The sequence below is a fragment of the Apodemus sylvaticus genome, chromosome 1 (assembly GCF_947179515.1).
Source record: "Apodemus sylvaticus chromosome 1, mApoSyl1.1, whole genome shotgun sequence".
In the NCBI taxonomy this organism is placed as follows: domain Eukaryota; kingdom Metazoa; phylum Chordata; class Mammalia; order Rodentia; family Muridae; genus Apodemus; species Apodemus sylvaticus.
The window spans coordinates 57,248,648-57,272,916 of record NC_067472.1 but is presented as its reverse complement, the minus strand read 5'-3'; the positions used below and the strand labels follow the sequence as shown (position 1 = coordinate 57,272,916).

General features: G+C 53.9%; 2 protein-coding genes and 1 long non-coding RNA gene across 16 annotated transcripts; 1 reads left to right on the top strand and 2 right to left on the bottom strand.

Annotated features, from left to right (window-relative positions):
* Positions 1–1,683: 1,683 nt before the first annotated feature.
* Ehbp1l1 (EH domain binding protein 1 like 1) lies at positions 1,684–20,219 on the bottom strand. Of its 14 annotated transcripts, none has more exons than XM_052192151.1 (20): positions 19,833–20,215; positions 17,011–17,068; positions 16,686–16,781; positions 16,027–16,080; positions 15,754–15,932; positions 15,524–15,663; positions 14,893–14,961; positions 14,648–14,810; positions 13,232–14,489; positions 11,732–11,914; positions 11,077–11,234; positions 10,939–10,987; positions 9,826–10,515; positions 4,526–4,595; positions 4,392–4,447; positions 4,174–4,297; positions 3,828–3,927; positions 2,359–2,432; positions 2,164–2,278; positions 1,684–2,036 (listed from the first exon to the last, which is right to left on the bottom strand). In XM_052192151.1, the coding sequence occupies exons 1-20, from the start codon at positions 19,934–19,936 to the stop codon at positions 1,937–1,939; spliced, it is 3,840 nt and encodes a 1,279-aa protein (XP_052048111.1). In that variant the 5' UTR covers positions 19,937–20,215; the 3' UTR covers positions 1,684–1,936. The 14 variants fall into 14 exon arrangements, with proteins under 14 accessions (XP_052048111.1, XP_052048122.1, XP_052048139.1 ...); XM_052192162.1 differs by having other exon boundaries at positions 11,732–11,908; XM_052192179.1 differs by having other exon boundaries at positions 13,775–14,489; positions 19,833–20,214.
* Positions 20,220–20,920: 701 nt separating this feature from the next.
* LOC127692254 (uncharacterized) lies at positions 20,921–22,110 on the top strand. The gene is made up of 2 exons (XR_007979435.1): positions 20,921–21,609; positions 21,930–22,110. It is a non-coding gene; the product is annotated as an uncharacterized LOC127692254 (long non-coding RNA).
* A 6-nt stretch (positions 22,111–22,116) lies between these two features.
* Positions 22,117–24,252, bottom strand: Fam89b (family with sequence similarity 89 member B). The gene is made up of 2 exons (XM_052192402.1): positions 23,274–24,252; positions 22,117–22,909 (listed from the first exon to the last, which is right to left on the bottom strand). The coding sequence occupies exons 1-2, from the start codon at positions 23,796–23,798 to the stop codon at positions 22,631–22,633; spliced, it is 804 nt and encodes a 267-aa protein (XP_052048362.1). The 5' UTR covers positions 23,799–24,252; the 3' UTR covers positions 22,117–22,630.
* Between the last annotated feature and the right edge of the window lie 17 nt (positions 24,253–24,269).

Here is a 24,269-nt window from a genome sequence, read left to right as displayed (position 1 = left end):
ATGGGCTGCTTAGCATGTACCAGGAGGCTTTGAGCTAATTCTTCCAGTCCTAGAGGGGGGAAAAGCTCAACTGTGAGTGTGTGTATGTCAACCAAAAAAACCTAGTGGGGGTGGCAGACTCAGGCATGGAGACATGGAGCATGTTTGGAGGTCAAAGGACAACTTTGGGGAGTTGGTTCACTCCTTTCACCTTCAGGCGGTCCCAGGAACTGAACTCAGATTCTCCAGCCTGCCCAACAATGTTTTTAATCTACTGAGCTATCTTTTTTTTTTTTTTTAAGATTTATTTATTTTATGTAAGTACATTGTAGCTGTCTTCACACACACCAGAAGAGGGCATCGGATCCCTTTACAGATGGTTGTGAGTCACCATGTGGTTTCTGGGAATTGAACTCAGGACTCTGGAAGAGCAGTCAGTAGAGTAATCAGTGCTCTTTTTTGGGGGGAAGGGGGGTTGGATTTTTTTTTCCAAGACAGGGTTTCTCTGTATAGCCCTGGCTGTCCTGGAGCTTACTCTGTAGACCAGGCTGGCCTCAAACTTAGAAATCCGCCTGCCTCTGCCTCCCAAGTGCTAGGATCACAGCCGTGTGCCACCACCACCCGGCTAATCAGCTCTTAACCACTGAGCCATGTTAAGGACCCATTTCAATATTTATTTTCTTTAGAACAACACCACTGAGTTTGAGGGCAGCATGGACTACAGAGTGAGTTCCAGGATAGACAAGACCATAGAGAAAAACCCTGTCTCAAAAAACAAAAGCAGCCAGGCAGTGGTGGTGCACACCTGTAATCCCAGCACTTGGGAGGCAGAGGCAGGCGGATTTCTGAGTTTGAGGCCAGCCTGGTCTACAGAGTGAGTTCCAGGACAGCCAGGGCTACACAGAGAAACCCTGTCTCAACAAAAACAAAAACAAAAAATAAAAACAAAAACAAAAGCAAACAAATGTAAGAACAATGTAAAGCAGACTGGCCTTGAACTCACAGAGATCTGCCTCCCTCGCACTAGAATTAAAAATATGTACCACTACCAACATAGTTGAGACTGGCCTGGAGCTTTTTTTTTTTAATTATTAATTTTATATATGTGAGTACATTGTTGCTGTCTTCAGACACACCAGAAGAGGGCATCAGATCCCATTGCATGGTTGTGAGCTACCATGCAGTTGCTGGGAATTGAACTCAGGACCTCTGGAAGAGCAGTCAGTGCTCTTAACCGCTGAGTCATCTCTCCAACCCTCTTTTTTTTTTTTTTTTTTAAGATTTGTCTATTTATTATAGTAAGTACACTGTAGCTGTTTTCAGATGCTCCAGAAGAGGGAGTCAGATCTTGTTATGAACGGTTTTGAGCCACCATGTGGTTGCTGGGATTTGAACTCAGGACCTTCAGAAGAGCGGTCGGTGCTTTTAACCACTGAGCCATCTCTCTGGCCCTGGCCTGGGACTCTTTATCCTTCTACCTCCACCATCACCCCAAATACTGGATTTTAAGGGTTTTATAGGTGTATACTACCACACTTGTGTTTTCAGATTTTCTTTCAAAATGGGTTTTCCCTTCGGCCCTCATCCTTGGAAGGCCACACCTGTGAACCAAGCTCAGCTGGCTCCGGGTTAGAATCCTACACACAGCATCAGCCCCACCCTCTTCCTTCCACTGAAGCCCAGTTGAGAAAGGGCAGGCACTGGTTTGTTCTAGTCCAACTTTATTGCTCCCTTCAGAAGGGAAGGAGGCCATGGGCGTCAGCCCCCACACCATCCCTTGCCTGGGATTCACATACACTCCGGATAAATAAATACTGCCTGGCAGGCTCGCTGCTCCAGTCTGGTCAGTCTTGCTTCTGCCCTCTGAAGGAGCACGGAGGCCTAGCCTCTGCTGTGCAGGCTGGGGAGTGGCAAGGAGGGTCCACGACCAGAGAAAGGGCGGAGCCAGGCAGGAGGCTCAGCTCAGGGCGCAGCGTTCCCGCCTGCTCAGCTGCCGGCTCACCTTGCGACGTCTCTGCTCCAGTCCTCGTTCTAGGCGCTCATCTTCCTCCAGAGCGCTGAGGACGAGGTTCAAGTTAGTCTCAAAGTTGGCCCTACTTGCAAGCCCTGAGATCCAGACAGGCACTCCAGGAGTGCGCCCTGGGGCCTCTCCAAAACCCAGAACCACCCAGGTCCCCCACTCACATCCGTTCCTTCTGGTCCAGGTCCCGGACCAGTTCATCCCTCTGGTTCACCAGCGACACCAGCTCCTCCAACAGGAGCTGCTCGCGGTGCTGCTGCGCCGCTGTTTTCTGCCACTCTAAGAAACCAGGAGCCTGAGTCAGGAGGCCGCCTACCCTGGCCCTGTTCCACCTCCAGCCTTTGCTGCCCTTCTCCTACCTTCAATGGCCAGCATGGCCCGCAACTCACGGCTCAGCAGTTCGAACCTCCGCTCCAAGTCCTGCTCCTCGATGCTGCCGGAGAAGTATGTTAAGTTAGCAGTGGACACAAGTGCCCGGGGCTGTGACCACTTCATCTCTATCAGTTTCCACAGCAGGCCAGGGTACCCTCAGTGTTCCGTGCTAATGCCATTCAGAGTCCCCTGCTATTCCAGCTGCCCTTCAGTTACTGTTTGGATACGTATGTTTCTACCAACCCACACCCAGCTTCTATTTAAAAAGAAAAAAAGTATTATTTAGGAGAAAAAAGTACATTACACCAACAGGAAGCCAAACTGCCTCTGGCACGTGGGGAGGTAGCAGCAAGGACGGGGTGACGGGGCACCCTGCTTCTGCACCCCGCTTCTGAGCCCGCTCCGGTTACTCTCGGCTCTCTCTCCTTACTGTAAAGCTAGAGTCTGTAAAATGGAGGGCCTGGTTTCTCAGTAAAGAGCACCAACATAAGAGGTATGTGCTTAGGCAGCGATGGTGCATGACTTAATCCCAGCACTCAGGAGACAGAGGCAGGCAGATCTCTGTAAATTCAAGGCCAGCCTGGTCTACACAGAGAGTTCCAGGACAGCCAGGATTACACAGAGAAACCCTGTCACATACAAACAAACAAACAAACAATCTTTGGTGCTGGAGAAAGAACTCAGTGGTTAAGAGCATTGTCTGCTCTTCCAAAGAACCTGGGTTCAGTTCCCAGCACCCACATGGCAGCTCATAATTGTCTGTAACTCCAGTTCTAGAGGATCTGACACCCTCACGCCACATACATAAAATAAAATTAAGAAAAATTAAAAAAAAAAAAAAAAAGAGGTGTGGGGCTGGAGAGGTGGCTCAGCAGTTAAGAGCACTGATTTCTCTTCCAGAGGCCCTGAGTTCAATTCCCAGTAACCACATGGTGGCTCACACCCATCTGTAATGAGATCTGGTGCTGTCTTCTGGTGTGTCTGAAGACAGCAATGGTGTAGTCACATACATAAAATAAATAAATCTTAAAAACAAACAAACAAACAAAAACAACAGTGAGTTGGAGAGATGGCTCAGCGGTTAAGAGCACCGACTGCTCTTCCAGAGTTCAATCCCAGCAACCACAAGGTGGCTCACAGCCATCTGTAATGGGATCTGATGCCCTCTGGTGTGTTTGAAGACAGCTACAGTGTACTCATATGCATAAAATCAATCAATCAATCAATCTTTAAAAAAAAAAAAAGAGGTATATGCTTTTTACAGTAAGTTAGACAAAATACTAATAAAATGACTAAGCAAAATCTCTGCAAAGAGATCTTTGAAAAAAGGAGAAAGAAGTGTTGAGGCTACTCTAACCAAAGGAAGCTGCCCCAGTGCCTTGGGGCAGGCCTGAGCGGACTGGGTGGGCGGCAGTGGCAGAGGCCGGGTGGTGGGAGACTTAAAGCTCAGACTCACAGCAGCTGCAGCTGGTCCTGCCTCCGGATGAGCGCGTTCTTCTTGTTGACCAGGGTGAACCATTCCTGGATCAGCACCTCCTCCTGCAGCCTGTTGGCACCTGAATCAGGCCAGGACAGTCACCAGAGATGCCTCCTGGCAGGGCAGAGCAGCTGGGGATCGGGGAAGCGGGCTTGTTTTCCTGTGGTATCTCAGAAGTCTGAGCCACCAACAAGCTTCTTCGGGCCCCCAAAGGGACTCTAGTGGTGCCTCCTCCCAGCTCCCCCCAAGGTCAGGAACCGCCGCAGAGCCGGGCACATCTAGGGAGGCTGTTGAGGAGCGAACCCCAGAGCACCTGCTGTCCCACCTGATTCCATGAGGCTCCTCAGCTGCTTCTCCACCTCAGCCGCCCTCCCATCTATCTGTCCCTGCTCCTGTTCCAGGGCTTGCAGCTCAGCACACACGTATTGACTTGTGTCCTGGAACCGTTGCTGGAAGGGGAAGGAGGAAGGCAGAGGGCACGTGAGCTCATCACAGGCCTGCTCAGAAAGTACACACCAGTCCTGCCCACCGAGATCTCCTTACCAGGCCAGCCTCTTCCCCGGGGCTGGGCGATGACTCCTCGGTAGGAGGGGTCCCACCTGCAGACAGAAACCAGGATAGGTTCCTCCAGCTCCAGAAGGAGCTCAGTCACCATCCCCACCTTCCAAACTACTTACTGGGTGGCTGCTGTGGGGCTGGGGCTATGAGTGGGCCAGCATCAGGGCTGGAGTCAGGGTTCAGGCCTTCCTGTGGAAAGAGTCGAATGAGAACTGGGACCCGTTAGTTCCCAACAGTCCCGGTCACTGCAGATCACCAAAGACTCTCCTACACAGCAGAGGGAGGATCTGTGGTCCAGCTGCTTCTCCAGTCCCACAAGTCCCTTTCAGGATAAAGGGCTTCCTCAAGGAAAAGCCTTCACTCACACCTGAGGGCCTGGGCGGGCCCAGCCGCCTCTCTGCCTCTCCTCCAAATGCTCCTTCCGGGGCACAGAGCTGATAATTCTTTTAGGATAAATCAGTGGGAACGATTGGGAAAGACACAGCAGGGACCCTTTCCTTCAACTCTTCCCCATCCTTCAAAGAGCACGCTCAGGTCTTCTGGTTCCTGCCATTTACTGGGGGCCTCCATCACTGCTAGTGCCACAGAGCTGCCTCCCTCATCCTGAGCTACGCTCCCCTGAGTCTGCATCTACCTTCTGGCCAGAAGGGGGCGCCCTCCTACCTGCTAGGGCCCCACACTGACAGCCAGCAAAGCTCTTTGCAAGAACTAACAAATTTTGTTCTGGAAAGGCTAAGTCTGATCCCCATTGTGCCCCATTCCCTGTTAATAGGGCCCAATTTTTTTTTTAAATAATCTTCATTTATTTATTTTATGGTATGAGTGTTTTTCCAGCATGTAGGGGTGTGTGTGTGTGTGTGTGTATATGTGTGTGTGTGTTTGTGGTGTACTGGTGCCTGGTATTTGCAGAGGTCAGAAGGGGGTGTCAGATGGCCTGAAGACCTCTTGAAAACTGGAGTTTTCTACCATGTTGGACCCAAACTCAGGTCCTCTGCAAGAGCAGCCAGTGCTCTTAGCCCCTAAGCCTACTGTCCAGCCTCTGGGGCCTTAGACAATCCTGTTAGCCAGTCTTCTGGCTCAGAGGTGTGGAACCTAAAGGAGTGGCCAACTGTTCACCCCAACGCGTGCCCATCAGACAAGTCTTGCTGGCTCAGGTGCTATCCTGGACTGGGACAGCGCTGGTGTCCACCGCCCACCACCGTCATTCACCGCCATCTCAAGCTGAGAGGCCTTCCCAAAACATCCACTCCTGGTGTAGTTCTCTCCACACTCCTTGGCAGCCCCCAGCCTCAGTGTTCAGGACTGGGGAGCTACAGCCTCAATTCCTTACCACCACAAGGCCTGCCAAGTCACTGCCCTCTGGCCACAGCAGTGGACTTTCAGTTCCCCAAAAAGCTTCCTGGATTTGAAACCACTCTCCAGCCTGAGTTGTTCCAAACCAACTAGACCTTCCTAGGCCAGCTTGAACCCCTCCTGCGAGAGGCCCCTCGCATGCCCCTCACACCTCTGCCTCTCTTCCCAGCCTTCTAGTTTCTGAGCCCACACTGGGGCAGAGATCACCTCAGAGCTTACTCACTGTGGCTCAGACCCCCCCACAGACCTCCTAGAGCTATTGGTTACTGCATCCTCTTTAACTAGAGACGGCCTGTTTATTTGGGGCAGGATCTCACTATGTAGCTCTGGCTGTCCTGAAACTTGTAATGTAGACCAGGCTGGCCTAGAACTCAGAGATGCACCTGCCTCTGCCTCCCAAGGGCTGGGATTAAAGGCGTGCACCACCACCCTCCATCTAGAATAGTAAAACATTTTTTTAATCATGAATATTTATTTTTAATCATGTGTGTGTGTGTGTGTGTGTGTGTGTGTGTGTGCCACACATATATGGGCACCCTTAAAGACCAGTGGCATTAGGCAACCTGAAACCAGAGTCAGAGGCTGTTGTGAATTCACTCCCTATTGTGTATGCTTGCAATTGAACCTGGGTCCTCTAGAGACCAATACTTATTCTTGACCACTAGGCCCTCCTTCAGGCCCTGGTTTATTTTATTTTTAAAATCATGTGTAGCCAGGTGGTGGCAGCGGCACACGCCTATAATCCCAGCACTCTGGGAGGCAGAGGCAGGCAGACTTCTGAGTTCAAGGCCAGCCTGGTCTACAGAGTGAGTTCCAGGACAGCCAGGGCTATACAGAGAAACCCTGTCTCGAAAAACCAAATCCAAAAACCCAAAATAATAATGATAATAATAATAAATTAATTAAATAAAAATAAAATCATGTGTATGTGCATGTGAGGGTTGGCGTCCTCAGAAGGCAGAAGGACCTGTCAGACCTTCTGGAGCTGTCAGACCTTCTGGAGCTGTCAGACCTTCTGGAGCTGGGGTTCCAGGCTCACAGCTATGAGCCACTGGCTATAGGCACTGGGAACCAAACTCACATCCTTTGTAAGAGGAATTTTCACTCTAACCATGCGCCATCTTCCCAAGAGACTGACCCTTTAGCTAGCCCGGCACATGAGGTACACCAACTAAAGGCAATAACTACTGAGCTTCTTGTCTCTCCAGGGACCACTGAGGCAGCAACTGGTCACTCTGCAGACAAGGAAATAGGAAGCCAGAAATGAAGTTTGCCACAGAACTTGACCTGTGGCCCAGAGTTGTCTAACTCAAAATTTGTTCCCAGCCCAGCGGTTGAGGCCCACGTCTTTAGTCCCAGCACTAGAAGACAGAGACAGACAGATCTTTGTGAGTTTGAGACCAGCCTGGTCCACAGAGTCAGTTCTAGGACAGCCAGGGCTACACACAAAGAAATCCTGTCTGGGGCTGGGGGGGAAGGGAGAAAAAAAAAAACAAGCAAAGAAGAAAACCAACTTGATCCTAAGCCTGGCAGAACTGCTCCAGGCTTGATGGCATTTTTGTGTGTAAACTGGGGACAGGTCCCAGCCCTGATGCAGGACCCAGTCAGGCGTCTAGGGAAGCATTTAGCTTACAATGTTGACACTGCACAATGTGGTTTCATGCCACTTTGTAAAGGATATTCACGATTTTGATCTTTTCCTCAGGGGAAAAGGACTCTCCTCCGCCCCTCAGGGTGACAGCACCACAAAGGGTGACAGCACCACAGGCTCAGAACCCAGGTTAGCGGCAGCAGAACCCTTTCCCCAGTTCTTCATCTCCCTCAGCTTCACTATGCCCAGCCTTAAAAGGCGGGAGTCATGGCTTCCTGAAGGGACACTGTGGGAGCCAGGCAGTCGTGCAGACGGCCCACCTGGCAGAGTAGGCCGAATAGGAGGTTGAGGACGGAAAGATCATCCACATTTGTGCTTTACTCACGCAGCCCTGGTGGGAATCCCAAAGCTTCTTCCTCATGTCTGACCCAAATTCCTCTTTCTCTGCTTTCCTTGCTGGGCTGCCCTGAAAGCGCCCATGGCTTCTCATGCAGTTGCTTCTACCTCACCTCAGCCTCAAGGTGCCTGATCTCATCCTACTCCAGGCCTTGGAGAGCTTTCCAAGGGTGGGGTCAGGCTGAACAACTTCCCAAAACTGTAGGGGCAACGTCGGCCAATGAGAAAGGCTCCTCTGTCCCATCGGTCAAATGTCTCCAGTGAAGCAAGGGCAGAAGGAGGGCCTGGCATAGAAACAGCTGTGGGACTCAGCCCCAGAAGGGCGAGGCCGCCCTTTGGGATTAAAGGGCCACTGACCTACATTAGCCAGCTGGGCTAGAAGTCCCACCTCCACCTCCGCCTGCAGGAAATGCCTTTCTACTTCTCTTTCCCAGGTTCCCGAGTCTCTGGACCTTCCCTCAGGTCTCCAACTACCTCACTAATATCTGGAAACTTCATGAACATGACTGTCAGGTCCCTAAATGAGACCTGAATGCCCTGAGGCTGCCCGTTTGCCTTCCCATTTTCTTTTGTTTCTATCTCTCTGTCTCTCATTATCTTTTGTATGTTATATATGTGTATGTTGTCTGCATTTGTGTGTGTGTGTGTGTGTGTGTGTGTGTGTGTGTGTGTAGACCAATTGTCTTCCTCCATCACAGGCCACTGTGTTTGCTTAAGTGCTTCCTTCCTTTCTTATTAAATTATTTATGCGTCAGTGGAGTAGGTAGTGTGCCCCAGGACATGAGTGACAGCGAACAACTTGTATATTCTTTCCTTCCATCGTGTGGACCCCAGGGAAAGAAGGTCAGGTCAGCCTTGGTGACAAGAACCTTCACCTAATAAGCCATCAGTCTGGCCGCCACCTTATTTTCTGAGACAGCATCATTCACTGAATCTGGAGCCCGCATTGGCACAGGCTTTTTACATGGTGCTGAGATCCTGGCGCTTGTACTGCAAACGCTTTACCCACTGAGGCTGCCCACGCCCACGCCTACACCCACACCCACACCCAGCCCTGGCATGTTTAGTTTTGAAATGGCTTGAACTCCTGATCTTTCTGCTTCTAACTTCCAAGTGCTGGGATTACAGGCACTCTCCACCAAGCCCAGCACTCTGTTGTTAGTGACACTGGCATTTGGAACCAGAACCTCCTGGGCAACCACTCTACCCCTGGGCTATTTCCCTTGTCCTCTCTCTTTCACCAGGGAAAACTGTCTATCTTACTATCTAACTTGAGGACCAGCTGCTTCCTCCACAAAGACGCTCTCAGTTGATGCCCTCCAAACACGGGACCACAGCTGGGCAGCTGCTGGTGCGCAGTGCAGTGCTTCCCTTCTACCGTCACCCTCAGAGTAAAAGCCTGAAGCCAGAGTTCATCTTGAGTCCCTGAGATACCTCGAGTCCCTGTAGTACCTTCTTTCCTTTAGCACACTGCTGTGTGTGTGTGTGTTTTGTGTGTGTGTGTGTGTGAGAGAGAGAGAGAGAAACAGAGACAGAGACAGAAAGAGACAACCTGAACACTCCCAGGCAGGAAGTCCCACCTCCTAACTCTCATTAAGCCTCCGTAGTTAAATATTCCACGCAGAGAATCTGGAGGCTGGAAGGAGCTTCAGAGGCCACTAGAGGACAGTATCCCTGCCCCTAGCTATGGGGGGGGGGGTGTATAGTTGCTAGGTGATACCCAAGGCCACACAAAGAGAAAGAAAAGGCCCAAAAGGCCAGTACTAAACTTGGAACCTTCTGCAAAATTCCCGTACAGACCATGTTTCTACAAACTGGGTCCCAAATGTTGGCAACCGCTCACATATACAAAACTGGCAACACAATATAGGTGTTCTTGGCTGCGGGTTTTGTTTCCTGATAGGAAGCTCAGTACCATACCGGGGACCCTTCCACAGCACCAGGGTCCACCTGATGGAAGAACATCCCAGCATCCAGCAAAGCGGCTACTCCTGTACCTGCTTTGACATTGGGGCCGCTCAGGACTGATTTCTGCAAGTTCCCCATCATCCTCTGCTGCAGCAGGGTAAGGGTACTCACCACAGCCCCGGGTCCTGCAGGCCCTGCTCCAACTGTAGCTCCAGAGTCCTGGTCATCCACGGAGAAAGAATTGCTATTCCTTAGCCTGGATCGTCTCTTCTTCAGCAAATCGGCGTCACGCACGTGGGAGAAAGAGCCGTGTGCTCGGGGTGGAGGTACTGGGCCAGCCTCCCCATTGACAGAGGACCGTCTCAGCCTCACACCCCCCGGCGCCCCCACTCCGTTCACCAGCCCGTCTGCGGGGATCACGGGGGATGTGGAGGACCTGGCTCTAGGGCCGTCGGAGGGCGCCTCTTGAGGGACTGCTTCCTGGGCAACTTCGGCCTCCCCATCCTTACAGGAGCAGCCCAGGTCCGTGTCCCTGGAGGCCACCTTGGGTATTGCCCCAGTCCCACGGTTCACAGCCTCCTTGGGCTCTGTGGCCGCTTCAGCCCCATGCTCCCGCAGCCGCTGCGCCAGGTCTCCTGCGTCCAGACAGTCGGGCAGGTTCGGCTGGGCGTTGCCCACACGATATGTGCCAGAGCCACCGCCGCCCTCCAGCTGCACCAGCTGCAGCTCCTGCCCAGTGCAGAAGGCACGGATCTGGCACAGGTACGTCATGACGATGAGCTTGTCAGGTACGGACAGAAGCACCATGTCCGCTGGCTCGAGCAGCCGAGACACACCCAGGGCAGCGAAGCCATCAAAAGCCTAGAAAGGGTGCGCTCTGGTCAGAAGAAGCGGCATCAATCCAGCAACCCTCCAGACCCAAGCCAGCCCAGCGGGTCTCAGAGACTTGAGCCAAGATTTGCTTAGCAACGCCTTCGCCCTCCAGTAGAGGGAAATCTGACATCAAGGCCTGCCTTCTGCAGTTACCTAGCAACTAAACATCGCCCACCCAGTTATCAAAGGATGCTTTAAAAAAAAAATTCTAGGGAAAACATGCTTTTAAAATTTAAAACACCAAAACAAAACTAGGCCAAACAAACAATTTAATAACCAAAAAGATTTTAAGGTTTCTAAAAGCCAGGCCAGGGCCTTGCACCTCAGACTTGATCAATTCTCAGGCGGGCAGCCTGAATCTCTCTCTCTCCCTAGGTCTTGTCTACAGGCTTGGATACCTCCTTGTCTCACCTGCTTGTTGTTCTGTTTGATGTTGAGGGGGTCAAGGGAGAAATAGTCGCTGCAGAGAGAGAGTGCTGGTCAGATATGGGTGGCACTGATGCCCAGCAGACTCATCCCTCCTCCATCCCCACATCCCTGGCAGCTCACATCTTGTCTGGGTAGAATCGATGTAAAATAGCACAGAAGGCCAGGCCATTGCGCCAGGACGTGGTGAAATTGGTGATGCAGACACCACGGTAGCCTTTGGTGACCTCTTGACACCACTCCAACAGGGACTGGCTGGAGCTGACCAGGGCAGGGGGTGCCTGGAGAGACAAGGGTTGATTTAGAAGACTTATTCTGATGATTTATATGTCCTCTGCCCTTTGGGGGAAGCTCAGGCCTGGCACAATACCACCCCAGCTCTGAGCGCACAAGGGTCACCAGAGACCACTGGTGAGAGCATTGGGGCCAGGCAAAAGGGTTTCCAGCTTTGGTAGTGGTAGTGGAGTTATCTGCCAAGGTGACCTAAAAGGTCAGTGGCACCCAGGCAAGGTCAGAGGTCACCAGTAGCCACACTTCAAAGTCAGCTCAGAAAGTCAGCTTAGGGGTATGCAGCTCCATGCAGCCCAGCAGGGTGGGAAGGCCAGGGCATCCTGGGAGTGGAGGGATGATGGATCTTCTTAAAACTGAACCCCCCCCCCGCGCCCCACAAAAAAATCCCACATCTCAGTACACCAGGTGGGTCCATGCAGAGCCACTGTTCAATCAGCCCCAGGTTAGTGGGAGAAGCAGATGGGCCCCCAGTGGCCCCCAACCCTACCTGGCTGCCCGGCAGCCTCCTGTCCTCTTCAGGCTCCTCTGGGGAAGAGGCCCCTGAGGGCCTGGGGACCCCAGCCCCTGCCTCACCGGCCACTCGGGCCTTGTTCAGGCTGGCCTCCTCGAGGCTTCCATCAGCTTCTTCCCCCTTCGCGGTTCCCAAGACCCCAGATTCTGCTTCCTGGGCCTCAAAAATATCAGATTTATTCTCTGGAGACTCAACCCCCTCCATCTCTGCTTCCTGTTGTCCCAAAGTCCAAGATTTGGCCTCTACTAACGCCAAAACTTTAGATTCTGGCTCTTGTACTCTGGATACCCCTGGGACTACTTTCTTGGCCCCAGAAGACCCTTGCTTAGTCACAGGGATTTCTAAGGCCTTATATTTAAGAGCTCCCCAAGATCCAGGCTTCTGGTCCCCCAAAATGTCAGTCTTTTCCTCCCCAGACTCCAAAACTATAGTCCCTGTCCACTGGGCGCTCAGTGCCTCGGCCTCTGGACTAGAAACCCCAGAATCCTCTAGTTCTATTTCTTGGGCCTGAACTGTCTTTGTTTCTGTCTTTTGGGTTTCTAACATCTCAGCTTCTGCTTTCTCAGCCTCTCCTCGAAGCCCCAAGTTCCTTACTTCTGCCTCTTGGGCTTCCAGAATCTCAGACTTTACTGTCTTAGCTTCTAGTTCTGGGATCTCTGAGCCCTTCTGAGTCCCAAATAACTCAGAATTCACTGTCACTACCTCTGGGAGCTCCCAACTCTCCATTTTTTTCTCAGACTCTTCCACCTGGGCTTCCACCTCTGGAACTCCTGAACCCTCAGATGATATTTCCTGGGCCTTGGGTATTTCGGTCTCTGCCTCTCTAACCTCCGTCCGTGATATCCCAGTGCCTCCCACCTCTGTCTTCTGCGCCCCTAAGATCTTAGATTCTGGTATCTTGGCCACTACTCTCAGTGCCACAGAACTCCCGGATAGCTCCTTGGCCTCCGGGGTCTCAGCTTCCTCAGCTTCTGTCTCTGGGACGTCTGACAAGCCAGCCTCTGCTTCCAAGACCCTGGCTACCTCAGCTCCTCTTCCCAGCACCTCCCAAACCCCTGGTGCTCTCCCTGGCGTCTCTAAGAGCTTGGCTTCTGTTGTCCCAGTTTCTACCTCTAGAATCCCTAAATCTCCTTCCTCTGTCTCCAGGAACCTGTCAATCTTGGATTCTTGTATCTCTGCTTCTATCAAAAGTACTCCATGACCTGCTGACATCTCCTGGGTGCCCAATACAGCATCTTCTGATGTCTCTAGCACTGAGACATCTGTCTCCTGCTTCCCTACTATTCTAGGTTGCATCTGTGGGGGCCCTGAACCCTCAAATGCTAGCTTGTGGATCCCCATTGTCTCAGTTCCTGCAGTTTCAGTCTCTGTTCTTGGAATCCTCCAAATCCCCACCTCTGTCTTCAGCATCCCCAATTCATCAGACTCTGCCATCTCCAACTCCACTGCTGGAGCTGCCAAACCTTCAGCTGCTACCTTCTGGGACTCCGGTGTTCCAGCTTCTGCCTCCTCAGCTTCTGTCTTCTGAGTTCTTAATATCTCAGCCTGTGTCTTCAGCACACTGTCTGCTATCCCCTGGGTTTCTAATATCTTAGGTTCTGCTGTCACTGTCTTGGTATCTGGAACTGTAGAACCCCCAACTTCTGTTTCCTGGATCCCAAATTCCTCAGGCTCCCTTATCTCGGCCGCTGTCCTCAGCAGCCCCAGATCCACAATCTCTTTATCCTGGGTCCTCCACACCTCAGGCTCTGCTGTCCCTGTAGCCTCTGACTCCAGGACCTCTGATCTTGCTGCTTCTGACTCTTGGGTCTCCAATATTTCAGATTCTGCTGTGGCAGCCTCTGTATCCGGGGAGTCTGGTATCCCAGTGTCTGGTCTTGGTGTCCCTGAAACCCCCCATGGTACCCACTCAGGGTCTCTTTCTAGAACCCTTGGCTCCCCAACTTCTGCCTCCTGAGCCCTCTGATCTCTAGATACCACCCCCTGGCCAACTGATGGGACTCCCTGAAAGCAGCTCACCTGGGGCCCAGCACTTGCTGCTCCAGCAGAGGGGCCCTGCTCCAGGCCTGTCCTCCCAATAGCAGGGACTTTGCCCCTCACCTCTGTGCATTCTTTCTCCTGGCCCGCAGGTCTGGCATCCCTGAGGTCCCCTAGCTGCTGTTCAAGCTCAGCTGGAGGTGGGTTCAGGTCACTGGGAGCCTCTTCCTGGGTCCTAAGCCCCATCCTCCTCTGAGCACTCCTAGGAGGGGCCTCAGGAGTTTCCCCAAGTCTTGCCTTGGGCATCAGCCCTGCGGCCCCTGGTCCCTCTGTGACTCTATGTTGTACCTTTGACTCCTGGTCAGCATCGACTTGATGCACTTCCGAGCTCTCTCCGGCCTCAACGGCTGTGGTGTAGGACTCCTTAGTGTTCTTCTCTCTGCTCTCTGCCCCACTAGGCCCTGACCTCTCCCCAGTGTCCCCCTCTTCAACTTCGGATCTGTCTCCTCCCAGGGCATCTCTGGAGCCTCTGACCTCAATGACTGGTTCTGGCCTGGCTCCACGAGCCTCTGTCCCTTCCTGAGTGCTTATCTGAGCCTGGGTCTCCCCAGAAGAGCCTATTCCTGGTGGAGGATCCTCTGAGGTACTGGGGACCTCATCACCACTGCAGGGTACTGGGGACGAGGGTGCATCAGAGCCTTTCCGAAGCCGAGGGGCTGGAGTGGGGACCATGTTCTGGCCTGGCTGCCCAGTGGACCTGAGGAAAGAGCACAGACAAACGTTGAGGGCTCTCCCTTTAGAACCACGCTCAGCCCTGCAGCACCTTCTAGAACACTACAGCAATAGAGGGAAGGGTGCGTGCGGACTGGGGGGTGTATCTGCTTCTAACAGCAACAGAACCTACATCACCCTTACCTTGTCTCTGGTGGGGATGATGGGGGCCTTGGGGTTTCAGGCCCCACCTGGCCCCCGGCTATAGCAGCTGGTTCTGACCCCTGGCCCCAGAAGGCCCTGGCCGGGGGCGCAGGGGCACTCACAGGGGCAGGGCTGGTGTCTTCAGCACTAGAGGGTCTGGCAGCTAGGGGAAAAGGGAGGGGACACTGAGAACTGCATTGTGACATAGGTCTAGTCCCCAACCCCAGTCCCAGGCCAAGTCTCACCTGCCTGCTGGGGCCGTGTGTGGCCTTCATCATCTTCCTCACAGAGTGTCTTCAGCCCTCCAGGCAGATCTGAAGGAAGGATCCAAGGGTGTGATCAGGCCAAAGCAGGACTCTACAGTCTGACCCCACCCTGACCCCAACTAGAGTTCAGGGCCTACCTGGGAGACGCCCCAGTCTCAGGGCACAGCCCCGGCCTTGAAGAAGAGACAGGCCCACAGATGCAGAAAGAGAAAGAGTGAGAAAGGACCACAACAATGAAGGACAAAAGGCTTTAAGGAGGAGAGAGGAGGGCAGCAGAGGGGAGGGAGGCAGCCTGGGTTGGGGCAGGAGACCGAACAGAGCCCACATGTCATGTGACCCAGCTTCTCAGGCCTGGTAGGGACCAAATGTGCAACCACCTAGAGATGAGACGGCTGGGAACACGGGGTGACATTGTGGACCCACTCTGCAGGATTCTGTTTAAGATTGATATACTACGCACAGAACCAGGACCAAGCTGGGACAATCAGAGGTGCCGGGCAGTACTGAGCACCTGTCACTGGGCAGGCGTGAGCAAGGAGCACTTGGGACCTAGGAATGCTACATCCATCTTGGGTCGGCAGTCTCAGCCCACAGGTGACTGGGAGCCCACCTGGCTGGGGTCGAGCCCGGACCTCGGGAACCCCGGGGCCATTAGCTTCGTCCTCATCGCTCTCAGCAAAGTCATCCAGGTTTCCCACATCACTGGGCTTCACACTCATGAGGCTGGCCAGACTCTGCATGTCGTCATCCCTGTGGGGTTGAGATCAGGCGTGAAGGCTGGGCTCGGAGCACAAGCCAGGGAGGGCCAGGGAAGACGGGGCGGGGCAGGGGGATACTCACGTGGCACGGCCTTCACGCAGCAGCACCCCAGAGAGGGTGAGGCTCAGCTCAGCATGCACTACCTTCACAGATTTGGGCTTCAGCCGCAGTCGAAGCGGAACCTGAGCAGGTACGGGCCCTGCATGGTGGGCCAGGTTCACATCAACTGTGGCCAGGACCTTCCGCTGTCCTTTGGACTCCTGTGGATGAGGGTGAGGGGAAGTAGAAGACAGAACCATCAGTTGCTATGCTGAGGCTCCTGTGATCACAGGTCCAACCTACCCAGACACTCACATTTTCAATAATAAAAGTCCATTCTTTGGTTTCGTACTGGTCCACATGAGGGTCCTGGAGAGGGAAGTACCGGTGAGAATAAGGTTTCGAGGAGGGTAACACCAGAAGACCCATCTGCACAGGCTGGGGAGCGGGGCGGGACACCATATCTACTGTTCCCTCCTGGGATCACTCTGGCTTCTGTGTGTGTGTGTGTGTATATACACATATACATATATTTTTTTAAAATACTTATTTATTTTTCGTTTATGTGTATGGGTGTTTTGCCTGCATGTGTGACTGTGCACCACATTTGTGCATTGCCTCTAAAGGACAGAAGAAGGTGTCTGATCCACCCCGGAACTGGAGTCACAGATGGCTATTAGCTGCCATGTGGGTACAAGGAATGGAACCCAGGTTCTTTGGAAGAGAAACCAGGGCTCTTAGCTGTTAAGCCATCTCTTCAGTCCTTGTACCCTGGCTTCTGATCCCAGGTGACTCTCTTACTACAGATTGGATAAATGCTGCCCCCTCCAAGAGCACCTCAGCCACTTGCAATAAACTCACAAAATCTTTGGTTCTTTCTTGTGGGTGAACAACCCCCCAGAGGGGCCCCATGGCCGCCCGGCATCAGCACTCTCTCTGCCTTGCCTGTCCGTGTCTGAGCTCTAGGAACTCACCCTGTACAAGGTCACCGAGATGTCCACATTCTCTGGAACCATCCACACCACAGTGCCACGGTACGGGTTCTGGATCCCAGGCTGCCAGCTGTGGGCCTGCAAGAGGCAGAAGGAGCCTCCCGAGTCTAACTCTTCCCTATCACCACCACGCCCTTATCTTCTTTCCCCTCATCTTCCCAATATGGCTTGAACCTTATTACAATCCCCCATCAACTTCCATCTACCTTCTCCTTGGCCCATCTTTGACTCCATTCCAACTTAGACCCCTGCCCTCCCCCGCCCCCCACCCCCTACCCCTCCACCCTATTGCCAATTTTTTTTTTACCTTGGAGCAGACACGTCGGTTCCGCCGAGTCCAAACCACCACCAGCTTGTCGGGCTGCCTGGAGGATGGGAAGCACCACTTAGCTAGGCTCAGTCCAGCATCCCCATCTCCTCTTCCTCCTAGCTCCCTGGGGATCAGGGGGTCTCCCCTAGTCCTCTTCCCAAGGAGAGGGCATGGGCAGCTTCTTATCTAGGGCCCCAGGGTGTAGGTGGAGCTGCTCATGTAGGGTGGGGCAGGGACCAAAGGGCAAAGGCCTGGACAGTGGAGATTGGAACATGGTGGCCCAGCGGGGCCTGTGAAGAGCACAGTGAGGGGCAGACGGATAGCCACATGCACACATGTGCACACACAGAAACATGGGGAGACAACGGCTCGGTGGTAAAGAAGTCCATTTGTTCAGAAATGCTTGTGGGGCAGCTTCCAGGAACTCAGCCCTGTTCTGAGGGCAGAGCAAAGGAGACTCAGGGCTGGAGGGCAAGGAGGGCAGAGGAAGGGAAGTCTGGCTGGCTGGAGCAGAACTTTAATACTAGCACTTGGGAGGCAGATGGAGGCAAAGCTTTGAGTTCTAGGGCAGCCTGGTCTATAAAGCAAATTCCAGGACTGCTAGGGCTATATGGTAAGACCCCGTCTCAAAACAAAAGAAAACAAAACAAAAATGAACAAACTGGCTGGAGAGATGGCTCAGGGGTGAAGAGCACTGACTACTCTTGCAGAGGTCCTGAGTTCAATTCCCAGCAACGACATGGTGGCTCACAACCATCTGTAATGGGATTCAATGTCCTCTTCTGGGGTGTCTGAAGAGAGTGACAGTGTGCCTCACATACATAAAATGAAAAGTGTGTGTGTGTGTGTGTATGAAAGAAAATACATGAATAAGTGACTTTCAGGGCCTGTAAGGGCCTGCCTGGGGATCTGAGCAGAGGCAGGCGTGGAAGAGGTGGCTCTGTGTGGAGACCTTCAGAGAAGGCTCCAGGTGGAGGAACTGGCCAAGTGAGAGGGTCTGAGGGGAGGGGAGGGGAGTGACAGAGGCAGGCTGGCAGTAAACAGGAGCAGTGAGGCCAGAGAAACTCCACTTGCTGTCTGTCACACACCTCCCATCTACAGAGGGCCTGCTGCAGACAGCCCTTTGCCGCACTCAGCGGCCCTGTGCAGATCCAGGGTCACTGGCTGCCACTCTAGAGGGACAATGGCAGTGGGGCCCCAGGAAGGTCTGAGGAGACTGTGACAGATGAACATCCAGCAGGTGCTGCAAAGGCTCAGGGGAGGCAGCTGTGTGTGCAAAAATGCGCAAGGAGAGCCGCACAGGGCTGAGCCCTGACGACAGGGCCTCTTTGCGTTAGTGTCTGACCTCTGCCCAGGAAGGTAGGGTTGGTCAAGGAAAGGATCAGGCCAAGGCAGTGTGAGAGCATTCCCTGCCTGTCTCCAGCCCCACAACTGGATGCTTAGGTCTTCCCATCTCAAAACCACCACTCTAGAGGTAGGATAAGTGGCTTACTGTTGTTAACCCTTGAGGTTTCTGAGACACAGAAAAGTAGGCTAGATGCGGTCACACACAGCTGAGTCTAGAGTCCTCTGACCCAGAAGTAAGCAACCATCCCCAGGCTCCAAACCACAGGCAATGGCCCAGCAAAGTCTTCCCAGAAAAGGGAAACAGCGAGGGTGCCTAGGGAGGGTGTGGCCTGGTCGGGCAGCCTGACTCAGGCCGGCACGCCTTCTGGGGAAGCCGTGACCTAGGCAGGGGCCAGCTTCCTGTCCTGGGCTCCGGCTAAGAAACCAGCAGGCTGTACCCGTGTTGCTTGTGACTCAGCCCACTGACCCTGTCTGTACTGTCTGCTCACCAGAACCATGCCTGGCGTCCCTCCGGCCTCACCCAGAATGCTGGGGCAGGAGCCAGAGGCCAGAGTTCAGGTGCCAGCTCTGCCGTGTCACCCCGGCTAGTTCTTATTCTCCTTCACCCCTCGCTGCGCCACGGGCCTCCCAGTGTGCTCAGTGTGCTCGAGGCCAGAGATCAAGGGTGACCACCTCAAAGACCCCAGCCTCTGCTCCTTCGCCTCCCTTTAGACCCCAGGGTTCCGGCCAACGCTGCTCTTCCCCCTTGGGAGTCTATATTTAGCCCCGCCTGGCCTGTGAGGCCCCCACAGCTGTGCCCTAATCCAGCCAAGGGAAGCTGACACCAGTGAACACATATATTTAGGGTGTGACGCAGGGGCCTGGGCAGCTGCCGGTGAGGGCATGTGAGCCAGATGCCCAGGGCCCTTGACAGTCCAAGACAAGACCTGTACTCTGTTGCATGCTGTCCCCTCACCCAACTCTTTCCCTCCACAGACCCTCTCCTCCACACCTCTTAGGACCTCAGGCCCCTTTAAGCCTCTCCCCGCCTCCCTCTTCATCCCTCCAAGCTCAGTTTCCCCTTTTAAGGACATTGTGGAGAAATTCCCCAGCCTCTGGGCCCACTCTGACTGAAGGGGGAGGGGCAGAAAACGAGAAGGCCACATCTTCAGTGTGAATTGGACTAGGAACCATGAAGTCTTTTCCAGCCAAAGCCACCTGGAGACCTAAAAACTTGTTCTGTTTCCCACTGCCACCCTGAACCTGTTCTTGATTTGAGGGCTTCTCAGCTGATTTAAATGCGGGCACAGGCCGATTCTCCTGCAGCTTCTGAGTCTTGTCCCCAACCTGCAAGGCACTTCAGTGCCTGGAATATCTAGGATGGGAACCCCTTTAGCCGTTAGACTTGAGGGGATTTTTTTTTCAGGTTCAAACGGGTCAAGCTGGATCCCACATCCTTCTTTGGGGACTGTTCAGGCCCCGCATATACTCACCATTTCTTGGTGCACTCCAATACTAGCTCATGGTAACACGCCACAAACTGGAACTTGGCAGCCCGCTTGCCCACCCGCTGCAGGCGCTTCCACACTGAAGTCATGGCCGGAGCAGCTCTCCCCGACCTCTTCTCAGGCTCAGGACTCCCGCTTGCCCACTACTGCTGCCTCAGTCAGGGTCCCCATGGTCTCTGGAGCTCTTTTCTTTGTCAACCGGATATGTCTGCCCGGTCCGTGTAGATGTGTCCGAGGTTCGGACCTGGGCTGTGCTTGCTGGGGTGGCCGTCGGGTTCCGCCTGGTCTGCGGGGCCGTCGCAGCGCGTCGAGCTGGTCGGAGCTCTGAGTTGCGGCTCTGAGCGCGCCGTTTCCTGGAGCCGCACCCCCCCCCCCCCCCCCGCGTCCGAAGGCGGGCGGGGCTGCAGCGCGGGGCGGGGCGACCCTGCTTCCGGGACCTAGCGTCCGGACACCCGGGTACCCGGTTTGGGGTAGTGTGGAGGTAATGAGTCCCGATCGCAAAGCCGGTTTGGTGGGCACCCGCGAGCCAGATGGGGTTGGGGGAGACGTGTGAGCTCCAAGAGGTGACAGCCCCTGCCTGCCTGCAACCTTGTGGTACTGGTTGGTACCCCTTTCCCCAAGTTTGTAGAGACCGAGATAGGAAAAGAACCGTCCACTGAGCCAGAGTTAACGGTCCTTGGCTCTGGGAGGGAGATTCTTGTTAACACCCATGTCTTAACCAGAGAAGAAAAATGCAGAGTCCCGGAGCCAGCCTAGGTGATACCTAGTGTCTCCAAACCTGACTTCTCATATGGCGCAAGGGAAAACACTCCTCACGTCTCATAAGCGGTGAAAGGTTCAAATTCTAGTTTTTAATAAAGAGTGACACCACGAACAAAGCACTAACACTCCGTGCCTCAGTTTTGAAGTCTGTTAAAGGGAGCCAATTACAGTTCTATCTTTTATGGTCACTTTAGTTTGAAGCTGTTAGCTTCAAACTAGGGAAAGCTGTTAGCTTAGGGCTAGGCTGATTTTGTCATGTCTCATTAAATGCAATATGTTATCGAACTAGAGAAAATATGTACACGGGTGTTTCTCCTCCCCTCGGAAGTCCCTGGGGCGTTAGCGGTTCTGTTAACGCCTAGATTAGACTCCTTATCACACACCCATCGAATTCTCACTGTAATGAGCCTTGCAAGGTGTTTTATACCCAGCTAGAGAGATGGCCTGGAGCAACACATCAACTTGTTCCCTCCCTGCCCAGTGCCCGGTAAACCCTCATTTATCAGGATGTCTGGTCTTCCAGAACTGCTAGCCTGTCAGCATCTTCAGCATCTTCAGCAGGCAAGCGACTGTGGTAGGGGCGGGATGAGGAGAACGCTCGGGTACAACTTTGAGAATGTGCGGGCTTCTTGCTGTGGGCTGGACACCCAGTTTGTCTATTCTATCGGTGGAGTCCAACGCTTCCTCTGTAAGGAAGCGCTTTATGAACAACCCTACAGGTCCAAGTCTTGGGGGAGGCTGGGTGGTCTGAAACTGCAACAGAGGTGCCTGAGCCCAAGTCTGTCTTTCTTTTTTTGTTTGTTTGTTTGTTTTTCAAGACAGGGTTTCTCTGTATAGCCCTGGCTGTCCTGGAACTCACTCTGTAGACCAGGCTGGCCTCGAACTCAGAAATCCGCCTGCCTCTGCCTCCTGGGATTACAGGCGTGCACCACCACCCAGCTGAGCCCAAGTCTTTAGAAACAATGCTCTGAGCCCCGCCGCCATCTCCCTTCCTTCCAAGGTTTGTCTACAAACTGAAACTTGTTCACTCCTTTCGGCCTCCACACCTCTCCTTCCCATCACCCCCTACAATTCACCAGGCACCAACTCCACGGCTCTTCTTGGACCTTTCCCCATTCAAGGGGATGGGCCCCTGGGTCAGGCAGCTCCGGCCAACCCATTTCCTGTGCCAACTCCGCCCAGCACTGAAGGTGGAAAGTTTCTCTCAAGATGGGCGGCCCCTTCCTTCCCAGAAGGCTCAAAGCAAGGCGGAAGGGCAAACTGGGTTCCAAAACTTAGAGCCCAAGGGGAAGAGACTTGACCGCCTTCATATTGCTTCAGGGCCAGGCTTCCGCGGACAGGAAAGCTTCCAACCTTGCCCCCAAGAGGCAAGATTCGCATCCCGCGCCCGCTAAGTCTTCCGCTGGGGGTCTTGGGCGCCACCTGCCGGCCGGACGCAGATCACACTCGCCAGAAAATTGCATACCCCCCTGCCCCAAACCAGTACAAATTAACCAGGCAATCAGAATACAATGCTGAAATTATTTATTTATTTTCCCGCCCAGGAACTGGTCGCTAAACTTAAATATCCAGCATAAAAACCTTAGCCTTTCTGGTCGTGGGTGGCCACAGAGGTGGGTTCTGGAGCCCTTGTCCCAGGCAGTGAAACCCTGGGGCCACAAGTGAGGATGCCCATGAGCCAGCAGCTGCAAGAGGCAGCAAAAGAGGAAAAAGAGATGGGAGCTGGGCACTCATCCCAGTCCCAGAGCTGCGAACGGGAGTGCAGGACGCTTTGGGCCCCATGGTCAGCTGACGGGCTGGCCGGACAAGCTAGGGTGCACACGCGGGAGGAGTGGGAGCCCAGAATGCTGGGCAGAGGCTGCAATCTTGACCGCTTTGCCTGATGGGTAGGTATAATGCCTTGCCCTCCTGAAGTGAGGTGAGGTGGTACCGGTAAAAGAGCAGGCACTGTCGACTAAGGACTTGCTGAAGGGCAAGTTTTGAGCCTTTTGTATGGGTGTGTTCCTATCCACCTCAGCTTTTCAAAGGCTGATTTGGAAGGCATCCTGCAACCACTGGTCACGGGCATTGTGAGTCTGGGGCACGGTGAGGGGTGGAGGGTCTGGGGGCAGGCTGGCATCAGGAGGCTCATCATCATCAGACAGGCCGGCATCAGGTGGGTAGGAGCTGTCCGAGTGCAGAGAGGATGACAGGTCCTGGCACAAGCTCAGGTCTTGGCACAGATGCTTGTAGTCCTGGATCGACTCATATAGGCCCCACAGCTGGCACAGCAGCGACATATCCAGCTGTCGCAGCCCCACCTGCAGACAACTGACAGTGGGCTGGAGTTGGGGGTCCATGCCACCCCCAGAATCCCCACCGTGGGTGACAACCCTATCCAATCTTCTGCACCTTCTTAAGTGAAAGTTCTGAGAACAGATGGTATTTGCAAACTGTGAAACCTTCCAGTCCTTGGCCCTCATTTATACAATGGGGCAACATTGTCCAGCAGGATGAAATCAGGCAAGTTTTTCAAAATGCAACAATTGCTACACATTATCAGAGCTGCCCTACAGCCCCATGACCAGATGCTTCCTGCTGGACCTGACATGAGGAAACGGATCCCAGACTTATCTCTGCCCTCTCTTCAGAACCACTACCCTGGCGGGGCGCCCACCTACTCACCATCTCCTTGCGCAGCGCGGCTAGTGCAGAGTCGAGGTTAACCGGGCGGCGCGGGCCCGCTGCAGAGCCTGAGTTGGCAGATCCCGCGGCGTGGCGAGGACCATCCGGGGCGCGGGCGGCACGGCTCAGTTCGTCGTGGATGCGGCTCCGTTGGCTGTAGACACGCTCCAGCTCCCTCCACGAGCCCCCACTAGCGTTAAGAAGGCCGCTGAGGCCGCGCGGTAGTGGCGGGAGCCCGGCCAGAGCACAGCCCGCGCCACCCGGCGCCTCGGTTGAGGGCAGCCCGTTCATAGCCAGGCCGGCGCGGTCCGCGATGCCGCCTGCACCCTTCCCGTGGGTGTCTTGGGCGGGCTGCTGCCCAGAGAACCAGCCCTCCGTGGCCCGGCCTCCAGAGAGAGCCCAGCCGCCGCCCGCAGGCCGTGCTTTGTTCCGTCCCAGACTCCTCCGACTCCGCCTATGCTCCACCCCCTCTGCATAGGCGGGGCCTTTCTTAACACGGCGATGACTCTGGCGCCCAAAACCCATCAAAGAACTGGATGGAAGGAATGAGATGGAAAGGGTAAGACACGGTTCTTCGGCGGCTCTTTTTGCTGCTTCATTCCTACAGAATGTGTTCCACACGATTTCTCTCCCAAGCGAACGATTCTAAAAGCACGGGGATGCGGGAGGCCAGAGTCTGGGGTAAGACTGTGCCCGGCTCTTAAAGCGCATCATTGCCCTCCCCACAATTTGTCAACATCGCACTGGCCAAAAGATGGAGTAAGATGATAGAATCGGATGGTCAAAGGAAGGGAAGGCAGCCACAAGGGGACTGAAATTTCAAATGGCACTCGGTCCAGAAGATGGACGGCGGTATTGGATCAGAGACAATGATGGTGGCCCAGCCTTTGAGGAGACTGAGGTCACTCCTTGGAGTAAGGTGTCACTTATCCCTCTGCCATTTACTCCTTGTCCTGAATGCAAAACCTCATCACTCAGGTAGAAAAGACCATGGAA